At 50.7% G+C, this 16627-nt stretch overlaps 1 protein-coding gene across 1 annotated transcript; it reads left to right on the top strand.

Annotated features, from left to right (window-relative positions):
• Positions 1–875: 875 nt before the first annotated feature.
• On the top strand, positions 876–3855 carry LOC116627609 (paraneoplastic antigen-like protein 6B; the record flags this gene model as incomplete). The annotated part of the gene is made up of 1 exon (XM_032397451.1): positions 876–3855. A coding segment is annotated over one exon (1377 nt), but the record flags the coding sequence as incomplete, so codon positions are not given.
• Between the last annotated feature and the right edge of the window lie 12772 nt (positions 3856–16627).

The raw sequence follows: 16627 nt of genomic DNA, 5'->3' as shown, positions 1-16627 counted from the left end.
GGACCAGTTCTGAGTGGGGTGGAGGAGGGGGGAAGCAGGCGAAGGAGTCCCCAGGACGCCCCCCCCCGCCCCGGTCCCGTTCCCCACCCATGCCAGAACGCAGCGCTGGGGGGCGCATCTCAGGCCCGTCCAGCCACTCTCCGGTGGGCACCCGGGGATGTGGCACCCTCGCCACGCTGACGCCCTGAGGGCACGTTCCGGGAGCGGCGGGCCGTGGACAGACACGGGTCGAGGATGGGGGCACCGACTCGCGGATCCCCAGGGTCCCCACCTGGGCCAGCACCCCCTCGGGGGCGGCGGAAGGCGCAGGTGACGTCACGCGCGGTCCCGGGGTGCCCGCGGCGGTGGCCGCAGCCCGGCCGCGTGACCCGCGCGCGCCAATGGCCCGGCGATCTCCGGGGCGACGCGGAGGGTCCGCGCTCCGCCGCCACCGCGCCCCCGCCCCGAGTGCGCACTGCAGAGAGTGCGGCGCGGAGAGAGGGGCCGGGAGGGGAAGGAGGACAGGGAGCGCGAGGAAGGACCCCGACCCAGAGGAAGGTACCAGAGCCGGGCAGGGGGCTCTGGGCCCCCGGGAGACCCCGCCGCCCGCCGCCCGCCCCAGCAGGACTGCGGCAGCCCGCGTGCGCGGCGGGACGGGGTGGGCAGGGGGCTGTGGGCCCCGCGGGCCGGTGGAAGGCGGGGCGGGGGTCGAGCCTGGGCTGCAGAGGCGCCGCCCCGGGGGAGTCGGGTCACCGGGGGGTGCGAGGGGGGCGTCGGCATTAACCTCGCTCTCGCCCCGTTCGTATTCACAGGCTGTGGAGACCTGGGCCGTTCTCTCCGAGTCCTAGCCCCTCCCCCCCCTTCTTTCCCCCCCCCCCCCCGCCCCCCGCCCAGTACCACCCTGGTCTGCGTCGGAAACCGTCAGCGCTCGAAGGGGTCTGCTCATTCTGGGCATCCCGGAGGACTGTGAGGAAGCCGAACTCCAAGAGTCCCTGGAGGCTGCCCTGTGGCCCATGGGCCACTTTACCGTGCTGGGCAAAGTGTTTCGAGAGGAGGATAATGCCACTGCGGCCCTGGTCGAGCTTGACCGGGAAGTCAACTATGCTTTGGTCCCCAGGGAAATCCCGGGCACCGGGGGTCCCTGGAACGTGGTCTTTGTGCCTCGTTGCTCAGGCGAGGAGTTTCTCAGTCGCGTGTTCCACTTCCTGGAGCAACAGGGGCAGACGGCGGAGAGTGTGGCTGGGGCCCTGGGGCTGGGACTGCGCAGGGTGCGCTGGCTCCGACTGGTCAGCCAGGCAGTCCAGCCCTGGGTGGAGAGCACGCGGTATCAGCGCCTGGGCGTGTTTTCCGGGAGGGATCAGCCCGCCCCGGGGGAGGAGTCCTTTGAGGCCTGGCTAGACCACACCGCCGATATGCTACATGTGTGGCAGGGGGTCTCGGAAAGGGAGAAGAGGAGGCGGCTGATGGAAGGCCTTCGAGGGACGGCCCTGCAGCTCGTGCATGGGCTCCTGGCGGAGAACCCTGCCAGGACGGCGCAGGACTGCCTGGCGGCCCTGATCCAGGTGTTTGGAGACAACGAGTCCCAGGCGACCATCCGGGTGAAGTGTTTGACCGCTCAGCAGCAGTCAGGCGAGCGGCTTTCCGCTTTCGTGTTGCGGCTGGAAGTCCTGCTGCAGAAAGCCATTGAGAAGGGGGCCCTGGCCAGAGCCTCAGTTGACCACGTGCGCCTGAGGCAGGTGCTCACCAGGGCCAACCTTACTGAGCCTCTGGATGAAGCGCTGAGGAAGCTGAGAATGGTTGGGAGGTCTCCAAGTTTCCTAGAGATGCTGGGCCTTGTTCGGGAGTCTGAGGCATGGGAGGCCCGTCTAGCCAGGAGCGAGAGAGCCCAGGCAGAGGAAGGACCTGGTGCCCGGGCCAATGCCCAGGCTGATGCCAGAGCCAATGCTAAGGCAGAGGATGGTAAGGTGGAGGAGAAGGAGCAGGAGGAGCAGGAGCGGGAGGAGGAGGACAGTGACGATCGTGACACTGTCCCTGCAGGCCTAGGTCAGGCAAGACCCTCAGAGGCCCCTGGGGGCCCCACTCCTGCCCAGATGGGCAGTGCTTCCAGGGCGGGGCCAGGAGGTCCTGGCTGTGAGCCAGAGGGCCTCACCCAGGCAGGAGACCAGGAGGCTGGAGAGCCCCCCGAGGAGGGGCTCAAGCCCATCCCAGAGGAGTCGGGAAACGAGGATGGTGCTGGGGAGACGAGCCCCCCTAAGTCCTCCTCCAGCAAATAGGCTCAGAAGGCCCAGGGGCCCCCTCTCCTCTCAGGCAGCAGAGTTCTGGAGGCAGAGGGAGGCCATGCCAGGGCAGCAGCCTCGCCCCACATGGGGAGCAGGGCCGAGGGAGGGGCCCACCCAACCCAAGCCAAGCCCCCGGGCACTCTACCACCCCTAAGAGGACCTGAACACCACCATCAGCCCTTCCAAGTGACCAAGATGACCATACTTGACACCAAATGGGGCAGGGAGAGCTGCCTCCCCACCCAGGGCAGCCCCACACCCAGCCCCAGCCCCATTCCATGCCAACTCAGGCAGCCAAGTCCCCGGGCACTCCACCACCCCTAAGGGGAGCTGCCTCCCCCACCATACCCGGCCCCAGCCCCAGCCCCAATCCATGCCAACTCAGCAGCCAAGCCCCCAGGCACTCCACTACTTCTAGGGGATCTGAACACCACCATCAGCCCTTCCAAGTGACCAAGATGACCATACTTGACACCAAGTGGGGCAGGGAGAGGTGCCCTCCACCCAGGGCAGCCCCACACCCAGCCCCAGCCCCAATCCATGCCAACTCAGGCAGCCAGTCTGGGAAACATCCCTGAGTGGCTGGCCCTAGCCTAGGGGAGGGGCACCTGAAGCCATCTGCCACCCACACTGTACTAGGAGATGTTAGGGGCCATTTCAGAGGTGCCAGCCTCTTGGGTCTCCCGAGAGGGAGACACTCATTTACTTCCCCTGGGGCACGTTGCTCCATGTTCTGGGAAGCCCGCTTGGGTCTCTGTGGGGCCCTTAGTGACCCACGTGTCAAGTTACTCCCCCACCCCACTAGCGACCATTCCTGTGCAGAGCCTTGAGGTGTGCAGGAACCCGCCGTGGGTGTCCTGGCCTACCGGGGCCGCCACCTCTCAGCCCGGGTGCGTGCCATGAGCTTCAGCGGGAACCAAGGCTCTGCTCGTTCTCTTCCAGTGTTGTGAGCTCAGCCTCTGCTTTCTCGGGGTACATTTAGGCCAACCGCTGCTTGTTCTTGCGGAGACGTGTGTGGTTTCTTATCTGAGCAGCTGCCCTCCCCGCCCCCCCGCCCCCCGGAAATCCTGAGCCCAGTTCCGGGAGATGGCGGGAAGGATGCCCGAGGGCACGGCTGGTGTTCACCCCGTGACCTCAGGAAGGAAGAACCGGACCAAGGATGGAGGTGGCCAGCGGCAGTCTCCACGGGAACTGTGCTCTGATGTGCCACCCTGTTGTTCCTTGCGACTCCGTTTCCTTGGCTTGGCCCAGTGTCCCATGCTGCTTTTTCCAGCGTCCTGGGACTGTCCTGTGCAGGCCATAGGGCAGGACCAGGCCCCGGCATGTCGGCCAGAGGGGAGGGTGCCCTGGAGTGAGGGGACATGACCAGCGTCCACCGTGCTGGCCAGAGGTTGATCGTGGGGCCCTCAGGAAGGGAGGCTGAGGCAGGAGGGCCACGGTGTCGGGGGAAGCAGAGGCACCTCGTTTGGGACCCCAAGAGGAGGGGGGCCGTGACCTATGGTCTCTAGTGGCCGTTAGACGTTCCTGTCTCTGTTGTCATTCCCTCTCTTCGATGGTTTCAGTAAATGTTTCTCTTCAATAAATTTCATTGCATGTTTCAGCTGAGTCTCGCCTCTGCTGTGGGCAATCGCCGGAAGGGTCTGCTGGGGTTGGAGGAGGGAGCCAGAGAAAAGATTTTTGTCCAGTACCCATGGGAGACTTCTCCATTGAGAGGTTATGTGAGGCACTTTGATCGGAAGACTAGGTTATGATCAGGACCTTTCTTCTATTTTATAGGTGAATTGTAAAATTTTGGGATTCCATTGGTCCTCATCTTGGGATGGTCCTGTCCTCTTTCCCTTTTGAAATTGAGTGGGAATAATCATGGTTTTCTCCTTTACAAGCTAAAGGGGCCACTGACATCCAGTTCCTGGGATTGTAGATTGCTTAAGGTGTGCAGTGAATGGAGTGGGGCCATGAGGGCCGTCATGCCTCCAACCGCCATAGCATCCTTATTGAGAAGGTCAGTATTGAAAAGTGATAGGGTTTTTGAAGAACTGCAAATGTATTTTAATTTGAGTTACCCTAAATGTGAAAATCTCACCATGGAACAATATTAACAACACTTACTGAGAAACTGAAAAAATCTCGACACTTGGGTTTCTGGGAGAATGGGCACATTTTCCTACCACCTCCATTTGCAAACAGACTTGCTGTCAGGGAAAAGAAAAAGACCAGGCTACCGAGATGCGCAATGAAGGAGGACCCACAATAGCTGGGGGAGGGGAGGGGTTGCTCTCTGAAGGGGTCATGTTTAGGGATGGAGAGGTAGTTGGGTTTCACACTAAGGGCAGTGGGAAGCTGTTGGACAATTTAGGTGGTCCCAATGGACACTGCTCATTTCTTCTGTCCTAGGAAGTTGCCACTTGATGAGGCTGAGCTCTGCTCACGTGAGAGGAGCAGAAAATGCCCGGTTGGCACTTTTCCAACCTTCCCTGAAGCTAGGACTGGGCACATGACCAGGACCCATGGGTGAGATGAATCTGGGGCCAGAGATGGGAAGAAGCAGGGGCCACAGAGATCGCACTCGGGTGTGCCGGCGACAGCAAGGGCGTCGAGACTTGTTTCCTGAGGAGCGGCGGCAGCTGTGGCTCTCGTGGCAGCACCCGTGTCCCGTATCACTGCCGCGAGTCACAGTGTCTGTGCCCAGTTGTGGGAGGGAGCCATAGGAGTGCTTGGTGCCCAGCACAGCAGCGTGATTCAGACCCTTGTTCCTCTCTGCAAAGCCTCCAAGCCTGGCTCTCCGGCCCTCCCCAAATACCCACGAGACACCTGCCGTTCTTCAGCTGATTTTCTTTGTGCTTCGATCAGCTGCTGTGATATGTGATCGTTAAAGACTCGATGCGGTACAGGAGCCGAATGACACCCGCTGAAAGAGCAGCCGTCCTCCCCACGGGAGAGGATATTGCTACTGCAGCTCCTGCTGCCTGGCTGGGAGTTGGGAAGGCCATGTCTAATCCCTCCAGGGCAGGTGGGGGGAAACCAGGCCAGGGGAGCTTAAGGTTTTGGCCCCGGGGTATGGGGCAGTGTGGGTGGGCCTCTGCCTCTTGTATCTTGGAACTGGGTGCTACAGCTGAAGTCCGAGGGGGAGTCAGTCTGGTGGAGATAGAGGAGCCCCCAATCCGGGGTCAGCAGCAGGGCACAGGCCTGAGAACCCCTCCCAGGCCCAAGTGAAGTTTGCCTGTGAATTGGAGGAAGAACACACTGGTTCACTCCAGCCAATTGAGCGGGCTGAGCAGACTGCTGGGGGAGCCATCCCCTGTCCCTAGTTCCCCAGAGCTTCTGGTGCTTTACTCGTGTCTCGGATGGGGTGGTCAGAGCCATCCTCACAGGCAGGCCTCCATAACACTGTTCACGTTTCCCTCTCGGTCTCCTTCCTGTGCCCTCTGCCTGGCCCACAGTGCAAGTCCACATCCGTCTAGCCCCTTCCTGTCCCTGCCTGTACCCTGGGGCAGCTGGTAGAGCCTTGAGGAGTGGAGAGCCGCTCCACCGCACCAGCCGCACGGTTTCCAATGGGTGGGGCCGGATCCACGGCTGATGGCTACGGAGTGGAAGCTGAGAGAGAGGACTGCCCTCCCTGAAGCCCAGTGCAGATGTAGCTGATACCCCCACCTGGCTCCATGCCTATCCCGGTCCCAGCCCATCTCCTGTCTGCAGAGGGGGTGACAGTATTCAGCAAAAGGCCACTAGGACCCCAGTATGGAGTGCCCTGAACAACGAAAAAGAGAGAAGCCTGCTGGCTGCTTGGGGGGGCGGGCAGTTTTTGCCTGCCCTTTGGAGGGCACTTGGGAACTGGCCTTGAGCAGCTCCCCCACGGGGGCTTCGTGTGGAGGCCTGAGTCTTGCTCTGCAAACACATTCTGATGGCCTCACTGGGCTTCAGGGGACAAGGCCACTGGAGCAGGGCTCCGGAGACTCTTCTAGAAGCCAGGTCCCCAGGGAGCCAACTTACTTCTTCTGGTTAAGTGGGGATCTGGGCTCAGGGTGGCCTCGAGGGAGAGCTTGGTGAGCCTGCGTCCCAGTGACCACCTTCCTGGCCCCAGAGCTCGATCTTTTCCAAGGTTTAGGGCTGGAGAGGCCCTGCAAGCCCGTTCCCGTGAGGACCCGCTTCCGTCATTGTTGTGTTCGGTTGCGGCTCTTGCCATCTGGTGCATTCCAGATGTGTTGGGGTCCTGGTGGACTTGGGGAGCTGGCCAAGAGGGCTGCATCAGGGACTCGTACCTGAGCCAGCCCCAGCACTGCTGCAGGGGTGGTGCTTCCCGGCCGTGCTCTCCACGTGGCTGGGCCCCCGGGGCAGTTTCCCCTCGGTGAGCCTCTCTCCCAGCCTTGCCCACCAGCACCCACAGAGACAAGTGCCCACAAGGCTGTGGGGGGCTCACGGAGCCAAAGACATGTGTGCTTCTGAAACACAAAGTGGATGTCCCCCTACCATATAGATGGGTGCTGGAGAGGGGTGGAGGAAGCAGGGAGGCACCCCCAGATGTGGGCTAAGCTGCAACTAGTTCTCCCAGAATTCCCTGCCTTTTAGGGTCCCGAATTAGGATCGGCCACAGGAGAGATGTGCACGACAACTGGAAGGGAGAAACGAAGCAAGGGTCATTTACAAATATGCTCAGAACGTCAGTGTTACACAGCGTGGTTGACCTGATGCTGCCACCAAATCGCCTCCTACCACTTCTCCAAGTGCTGGGCCAGGCACTCACCTCCTGTAGGTCTTCTGCCTAGTCCGGGTGGGAAGTGGTGGGACCCAGATGTGGCTTCCACTTTGTTCTCACACCACCCCTCCACTTCTCACCATCTCCGCTTCCCTCGTGCCGGCTCTGCTGAAATCAGGCCCCAAAGGAGCAGTTCCCCTACCTGAGAGGGGTGTAATCCTCATGGTACATCGTCTGTACCCCTCAGGACGTGAGTTCTGATTTCGAAGGAACCTTAACCGGCAGGCACACCACGGCCTGGGCTCGCACCAGGCCCTCGTCCACCCTGCCCACAGAGCTCTCCCTGCCCGGGGCTGCCCTGCCCTGGCTGCCCCCAGTCCATGGCTGCTGGCTCCTCATTGCCCCTTGCTCCAGTCTGTCCTCCTGGGGTGTCTGCAAGCTGCTGGCAGCCAGGGCCCACCGTCATGCCTTACGCTCCCTATTGCTGTTGCCTTTCAGGGATTACTTCAGGCCACATTCTCTTTAAGTTTTTCCCAAGTGAGGGAGAAGTTCCATAATCTCATGCCCTGCTGGGTTATGATTTAAGAACAACTCAGACTTGCGACTGCCCAAGAAGCCTTATCTTGTCCATCAAAGGGGCCAGAGCCAGTCCAGAACTCCCTAGTGACTAGCTCAGCCAGAGGGCGGGTGGAGCTGGGGTGCTCTGTGTTGATGCTGAAATCTCAGCTGCCTATAAAAGAGACCGACTTAAGAAAGGAAATTCCTTCAAGGCCTTGGGCTCTTTTCCTCTGTAGTCGTACAGAAAAACGATGGGCTGGCTTTGCTTCAAAGACAGCTTCAAAGAGAAAAACAGCATTGGGAACTCCAACAGCCCCAAGCCACAAATTAGGACACTCTCCAGCCAAACACTGCTATGTCTGGACAGGGGTGGGGAGCCCGCTGGGTCAGTGAGGGCTCCTTGGGAATGGAACACGAATCAGACTGCTCCAAAGTCAAGGATCACAGTCTGGAAAGTCATAGACAAACAGAAAACAAATCTCTGGTTAGACTAACGAAACTTAGGGACAGGCCTCAGGAGCAGTGGAACATCACTGTGCAGACCCAGTCAGATAATGCGGAAGCCAGAGACAATGTGGACGCGCTGGCAGAATCAAACACATTCCCAGCGCATCGTGGGTCCTAGACATAAACTGGCAACAGCAACAGTTACACAAATAATAGGAGGAAAGAAACAGAAGCAAACAGCAGACGAAGGCACATCATAAGGGAAAATTACACAAAAACTACAGGGAGACTCCAGACAAAAAACGACAAAACAAAAAACAGAAAACAACCAACCAACCAGCCAAACAAAAACAAAGCCAAAAACCCTCCACTGATGCAAAGCAATTTCAGAAAGCATGATTTCTCAAAAGAAATGAGAATTTAAAGAAGAGATGATGAGAAAACAGAAGGAAATGAAAGAAAGGCAGCAGAACTCAGAAAAGAATTGGGAGAGAGAAATACTAATATTACTGAGATGAAAGCCACACTAAGAGCAATTCACACTTTGAGTAAACACGATCAAGGAGACCACATGCATCATGGCCACCTGGGGACATCTTTGTAAGGCTTGTACAAAATGCGAGAGAGCGGAGGGTTGGAGAGAAGGTAGAAAAGGAAATTATACATATGTATACAAAATCGGTATTCCTGAAAGAGAGAACAAGAGAAGAAAAAGTTCTATCTAACTTGCCTGTCAAGTCAAAAAGCAGAAAGTCAAAATGGCCACTGGACGATAAAGATAAATTTAAACAAAGATCATAGAAGTGGAAGAACAAACACTGAACCCGTGTACATGCAGAATTAATATTACACAAGTGCGAGATTATGCAGTCACACCTGTCCTGCTTTAGGGAACAGTGCAAATCTTAGAAACCTTGACAATATAAAAGTCGTAATGTAACACAAAGCAGAGGTGGAAAACTGAGGGGTGGGAGGAAGAGCATGGGATGATTTCTTCATCTGTTAGAGCAGATACTGTGTTGAAACATGAAATTAAGCGTAACGTTTCAGGTATTTCAAAAAGCTTAGCATTTTTCAGAGTTTCGTTCCTTAACCTTTGTGGGATCTCTTAAGAACTAGGACTTTTTCTTATAAAGGAACATTTATTACAATTTCAACAATTCTTTGCATTTTCTGTTTTTTTCTTTGTTCACAAATGAGAGGAGTGTAATACATTAGATTAAACACAAAGCATATGTCATGATCCTATTTTTACTGAGATATAATACACATACCATTTTAGTGCACAGTTCCGTGTATTTAGTACCGTATATTCACAAAATCTTATGGCTGTTATGACCATTGGCTCCCAGGACATTTCCATCACTCCAAAAGGAGATCCCGTGCCCATTAGCAGGCATCCCCCATTCCCTGCTCCCCCAGCCCCTGACACCTACTGATCTGTTTCTGTTGCTAAGGATTTGCCTGTTCTGGACATTTCATATCAATGGAATCATACACTATGTGGTTTTTGAGTCCGGTTTCTCTCACTGAGTATACTGGACGATCCTTTTGGGGAAATAGTTTTGTCTCACCTACCTATTCCTGCATCTGTCCATCTTTCTATCATTGCACACTTGGGGCAATGTAAATGATGGGGATTTCTGGGTGCTGGGATTTGGGCTGGATTTGAACTCATCTCTGGACTTTTCTGGAACACTTGACTTGTTCCACCATTATGTATCCTCTTGTGTCCTCCCCTTGCTAGTTGCCTAACGGTGATCTCTGTCTCTTGCTTATCTTTTGGGGAAGTATTTACTGTATTTCTTTTACATGCAGTTGGCAATGGAGTGAAGACAGGGCCTGGGACGCAGTAAGCATCGGGGAGAATGGAGAAGGGTAGATGGCTGGACTGTGAGTCTGCCAAGGTGTTGAGACCACAGCAGTCCCTGATAGATCAGCGAGGGGTTTGAGCTTGTGGCTGAGGAACAGAGAGGCGTCAAGGATGTACTCCTAATCTGGGCTATTCTCGGGTTGTGAGATGGAAGGGCCCTGGGCTAGTGGGAATAGGAAGCCATTGGACAGGAAGTCAAACAATGCCTTACTCAGTGCGCCCTGCTGGAAATGGCCTCTGCCGCTACACTGGCATCTATGGCCACAGGCTCATAGGATCCCTCCTCGTAGGCTCCTTTCTAGGTCAAGGTGGCTTTTGTGGCTGGCCTGGGAAACCAGCTCTGAGGCACACATGGTTTATGTGGGGAAAGAAACAGACTGGAGTCTCAACAAGCTACTCTTGTGTCAATCTGCCCTTGGTGTGTGTGTGTGTGTGTGAGAGAGAGAGAGAGAGAGAGAGAGAGAGAGTGTGTGTGTGAGAGAGAGAGAGAGAGAGAGTACTTCAGGCGCTCTTTATGGGAAACCAACTCTTTCCAGAGCCCAGTGGGGCCCTCCTGCAGAACCACACCTCAGCTCTGGAACTGCATTGGGTGATAGGGAGCAGGCAGGAGGCCAGAGTTATTGCTCCCTTCTCCAGCAGCTTCCCAGTAAGAGACGGGAGAGGGCACTGCAATCCCCTTCTGCTTCTAAACAATAGCTACAGAAGCTTGTCTTGGCTTGAAATTTCCCGACGTTTGCAGAGGGAAGCTAGTGCTCTCTCTCTTTCTGTCTCTGTCTCTGTCTGTGTCACACACACAAACACAAAGCCTAGAGGCCCCTGAGGAAAGCTGAGACCCCACTGGGTACAAGATAACTCTGTGTGGCTTCCAGTCAAAGCCAAGAATGATCTAGCCCTTCCTGTTCTGTTTCCTAGACAACATGTTTTGTGTAATCACGGTCAAGGCAACGTACGTTTCTGCTCAGAATCAAGGTCGCAGTATAACACCAATTCACCACGGCAACGGCAGACTACTCATCTCACATGGGTGATGGGATTTGCAAGGAAAACCACTTTGCGGAGTGCTAGTTCCCAGCCTCATGATCTAGCCTTCTGACATGACGATTCTGCATGAAATAGGCTTTACTCTGGTGGAATCTGGAATCCACATCCTGAAAAGGCACAGAACCCCTTATAAGTTCAACATAAGTAATTTACCATACAGAGCCAGCCGGGCAGAGGGCGCCGCTGGTAACCAATGTGTCGCAGTAAGAGCCATCCGACCTGACCTGGCTTTAGGGTTTAGTTCCATCTGCAAATTCATACAAGTCACTTTGCCCTTGTAAACAAGCCATGAGCTGTTCCATGTCAAGTTAAGCATTTGATGAACTCTGCCACCAGCTCATTGTGGGGCTAAAGGCACCTGCCCTTCGTGGGTCTCAGGCGAATGAGTTCTGACAGACGGTGGTTCTAGAACAAAACCTTGTAGTTTAAGATTTAATCCTGCTCCTAATTTCTTGGCCCAAGACAAAACTTTGAGTGTCAAGACTCATCAAGTGTGGAGAACTCAGAGCATAGGCAGTGCCCCATAAACTGTAGTGTAGGGAAGAGTGAAGGGAGGCCAAAGAGCTGTTCTCTCATTCAAAAGGAACTGAGAGCTTGACCTGTGGATGCATTGGGAATGCATGTGGAAGGACTGTAATTTTGATTTTCAAAAAGTCACTCCTGAGTCTTTGTGGATCTGCTTTAAGTATCATACCTGCTAATACATATAAAACGGCAAATATGACTAGTGCTATGAAGGAAAGGCAGACAATGCAAGATGAGAACTCTCAAGGGGGATATGAATCAGTGTGGAAAGTCAAGGAACTCTTTCCTAAGGAAATGGCACGGGTGCTGAGACCTGAAGGACTTGTAGGGGATACCTAGGGGAAGGAAGAAGGCAAGCGCATTCCAGGCCAAGAGTACAGCAATGTTCAAACGTCCAGTGGTGGGAACAATATTACCTAAGAGGGGCTGAAATATGACGGGTCAAGCAAGGGTGAAAGGCTGGTTTGAGATCATCATGATTGGCAGGCAGGTTATCAGAACTTTCAGGCTGTGTAAATCAGGGTTAGGAATTTTAGCCCAGGGTTAAGAATTCAAAGCACAGTGGGAAGTCACTGAAGAATTTCTAAGCAAGGGATTAATGTGATCAGATTTGCATCTTAAGAAATCACTCTTGCTGCAGTGCGGCAGCGAAAGTTTTGGATGGGGCAGGGTGGTCTTTTGGAAGACCATCAGTTAGTGGGATACTGTAGAATCCTAGCCAGCAGAGAACAGCTTAGATGGGCAGTAGTCAGTGTTTGCTCACAAACCCTCTCAAACAATTCCGAGAAACTGTATATCCTCTCACACATGGAAGTTGACATCTAAAATATTTCACTCTAAGTCTAAATAGTAAATATGTCATTTCTGTAAGTGTTGACATTTTAAAACAAAACTTTAACATCACTATTTTGATGGCACCCAGTGAAATCTAAATATCCTGGCAATTTGGCACCCATCATCATCTACTTAAAAACACAAGAAAAAGCTCTCCTTTAAGTTGGAAAATCGACATCCACATTACATCTCCATGAACTTGTATCTCCATCCCCCTTCTTTCACATAATTTTATCTGAATGTAATCTATCTTTTATCCTCAACGTCTTTTGTGGAACCCTATAGTGTTTCTCTGTGACAAAAATATATAAACAAATTGAAATGCTATTTTATTCATTGTGATTTTTATTCACTGTGCTGAGACTCCACATTTTTGAAGTTTCCACCACCACACCATAATACCCCATTGCTCAGAATAATGAAGATAGTAAAATTTTCGAAAAATAATTGACATGAAAAGTAAATTTTGGTTGGAGATGAATCTTTAGGAGAGGTGGATGGGATTTTTTTCAATGACTTGATGTTTTCATGGAGAAGTATGAGGTGTGTGAATACGAGGCAGGATTATTTACCTTTTTTTTTTTTTATCCAAAGAAGCAGATGAGCCTAGCCACAGCAGTTGGAAAACAAAAAGAAATAAAAAGCATCAAAATCAGAAAGGAAAAAGTAAAACTGTCACTATTTGCAGATGACACGATACTATATGTATATAGAAAACCCTAAAGCCTCCACCCAAAAACTATTAGAACTAATAAGTGAATTCAGTAAAGTTGCAGGATACAAAACCAATATACAGAAATCTGTTGCGTTTCTATACACTAATAAGAAACTACCAGAAGGAGAAATTAAGAAAACGATCCCATTTACAATTGTACCAGAAAGAATAAAATACCTGGGAATAGACTGAACCAAGGAGGTGAAAGACCTGTACTCTGGAAACTATAAGACACTGCTGAAAGAAATTGAAGACAACTCAAATAAACGGGGAGATATTCCATGCTCATGGACTGGAAGAATTAATATTATTAAAATGTCCATACTACCCAAAGCAACCTATGGATTCAATGCAATCCCTATTAAAAATACCAGTGGCATTCTTCACAGAGCTAGAACAAAGAATCCTAAAATTTGTATGGAATTACAAAAGATCCCAAATACCCAAAGCAATCTTGAGAAAGAAGAAGAAAGCTGGAGGTATTACGCTCCCAGGTTTCAAGTTATACTACAAAGTTGTAGTAACCAAAACAGTATGCTACTGGCACAAAAACAGAAACATAGTTCATTAAAACAGAATAGAGAGCCCGGAAATAAACCCACACTTGTATGCTCAATTAATCTACAGCAAAGGAGGCAAGAATATACGATGGGGAAAAGACAGTCTCTTCAATTAATGGTGTTGGGAAAACTGGACAGCTACATGCAGAAAATGAAACTGGACCATTTTCTTACACCATGTACAAAAATAAACTCAACATTGATTAAAGACTCAAATGTAATACCTGAAGCCATAAAAAATCCTGGAAGAAAACAAGCAGTAAGGTCTTTGACATTGGTCTTAGTGAATACACACACACACACACACACACACACACATTGGATCTGTCTCCTCGCGCGAGGACAACGAAAATGAACAAACTGGGACTGCATCAGACTAAAAAGCTTTTGTACAGCAAAGGAAACCACTAACAGAACAAAAAGACAACCTACTGAAGGGGAGAAGATATTTATAATTGATACATCTGATAAGGGGTTAACATCCAAAATATATAAAGAAGACATAAAACTCAATATCTCCCTCCCCCCCCCAAAAAAACCCAATCTGATTTTAAAAATGGGCAGAGGACCTGAGTAGACATTTTCCCAAAGAAGACATGCGGATGGCCAACAGGCACATGAAAGGATGCTGGACATCACTCATCATCAGGGAAATGAAAATCGAAACTACAATGAGATAACATCTCACACCTGTCAGGATGACTACTGTCAAAAAGACAAAAAATAACCTGTGTCAGTGAGGATGTGGGGAAAGCGGAACCCTGTGCACTGTTTTTTGTTTGGCTTGATTTTTTGTTTTGGTTTGGGTTTTTTTTTTTTTTTTCCTTTGGGGTTTTTGGGAAAACCTTTTATTTTTATTTTTTTATTAGAGTATAGTTGGCCCACAATGTTACATTAGTTCCAGGTATACAACATGGTGATTCAACATCTCTCTGTAATGCTATGCTCACCGCAAGTGTAGCTACCATGGCGCAGCATACAGTGCTGTTACGGTATCATTGACTGTATTCCCGTGCTGTGCCTTTCATTCCCATGACATATTCATTACATCACTGGAAGTCTGTATCTCCCACTCCCCTGCACCCGTTTTGCCCATCCCCCGCCCCCTCCCCTCGTGCAACCATCAGTTTGTGCTCTGTATTTGCAGGTCTGATTCTGCTGCTTGTTTGTTTATTCATTTGTTTTGTTTTTTAGATTCCACACATGAGTGAAATTATATGGTGGTTTTCTTTCTCAGTCTGACTTACTTCACTTAACATAATACCTTCTAGTTCTATCCATGTTGTCACAAATGGCACGATCTCATCCTTTTTATGGTTGTGTAATAGTCCATTGTGTGTATATATGTGCGTGTGTGTGTGCGTTAGCACGCGTGTGTGTGTGTGTACCCCACATCTCCCTTATCCATTTGTCTCTTGATGGACACTTAGGTTGCTTCCATAGCTTGGCTATTGTAAATAATGCTGCAATAAACACAGGGGTGCACATATCTTTTCAAATTAGTGTTTTCTTTGTCCTTGGGTAAATACCAGTAGTGGAATTATTGGATCATATGGTAGTTCTATTTTTAATACCCTTGTGCACTGTTGGTGGGAATGTAAATTGGTGCAGCCACTATGGAAAACAGTATGGAGGGTCCTCAAAAAACTAAAAATAGAAATACCATGTGATCCAGCAATCTCCCTTCTAGGTATTTATCAAAAAGTAAAAAATAAAAACACAAATTCAAAAAGGAATATGCACCCCTATGTTCATCCAGCATTATTTACAATAGCTGAGCTATAGAAGCAACCTAAATGTCCATCGATAGATAAATGGCTAAAGAAGATGTGTTATATATACAATGAAATACTACTCAGCCACACAAAGAAAGGACATGTTGCCATTTGTGACAACATGGATGGACCTAGAGGGTATCATGCTAAGTGAAATAAATCAGAGAAAGACTAATACCGTGTGGCTTTACTCACATGTGGAATCTAAAACAAAACAAACAAAACAAAATAGAACAGACTCATAGATACAGGGAACAAACTGATGGTTGCCAGGGGGGTGGGAGGGTGGAGGGGAGTTATGAATGAAATAGGCGAAGACGATTAAGAGGTACAAACTTCCAGCTATAAAATAAATAAGACACAGGGATGTAATGTACAGCATAGGGAATATATAGTCAATAATACTGTAACGACTTTGTATGGTGACAGATGGTAGCGAGACTTACTGTGGTGACCATTTTGTAATGTATACAATTGTTGAATCTCTATGTTGTATACCTGAAACGAATACAATATTGTATGTCAATTATTCTCCAATTTAAAAAAAAAAATCAGAAGAAAAAAAAAGAAGCGGCAGATGGGAGCAAAAGCAGACTTAATGTAGTATGTCATCTCATTCTTTGAATTCCTTCCATGAGGTCAGCCAACAATCGCACAACAATCTCTCATCAAAAACTGCTTTTAAGGACCTATCAATCAGCTGACAACTCAATTAAATCCTTTTGGAAACCACCTGGCCTGCAAAAGGATTGGTCCTCCACTCATTAGTGTCCTTTGTTTCACAATTTCTGAGAAATAAGCCAAAAAGCCTTTGCAAAGACATGGCTATAAATTCTCTCTCTTACTCTTTCACCTAGAAAAGTGACTACTACTTTGTTTCATCGGATTTGCTTGGAAAGGTCTGGGCACACTGAGAATTAATTTAAATACGTTTTTGATAATAATTAGTTCTTGATAAAAATGCTCTTACCTTATGCATGTTTTCCACATATTGGTACTAAAACTTTGAAGTTGCAGATCTAGCTCATTCAACGTATGGGAAATATATGCCCTGGAACTTTACTGGAGATCATCATTGTCACGCCAATGAGGCACATCGGCCTTAATTTCTGTCAGAACAGTCTGACTTTTTTTCTTTCCCCCAAATTAAGCAATTGTGTTAATATGCAATTGGAAGAACTTTAAAAAAAAATTTTTTTTTTTTCTTTATTTGAGGGAGAGAGAGCGCGCACAGGCAGGGGGAGCTGCAGAGGGAGGGGAAGAAGCAGACTCCCTGCTGAGCAAGGAGACTGACATGGGGCTCCATCCCACGACCCTGGGATCGTGGGCCTGAGCTGAAGGCAGACGC

Source organism: Phoca vitulina, unplaced genomic scaffold (genome assembly GCF_004348235.1).
Source record: "Phoca vitulina isolate PV1807 unplaced genomic scaffold, GSC_HSeal_1.0 scaffold99, whole genome shotgun sequence".
Lineage (NCBI taxonomy): Eukaryota > Metazoa > Chordata > Mammalia > Carnivora > Phocidae > Phoca > Phoca vitulina.
The sequence above is the reverse complement of the archived record's forward strand: the minus strand, read 5'-3'. Positions and strand labels throughout refer to the sequence as shown.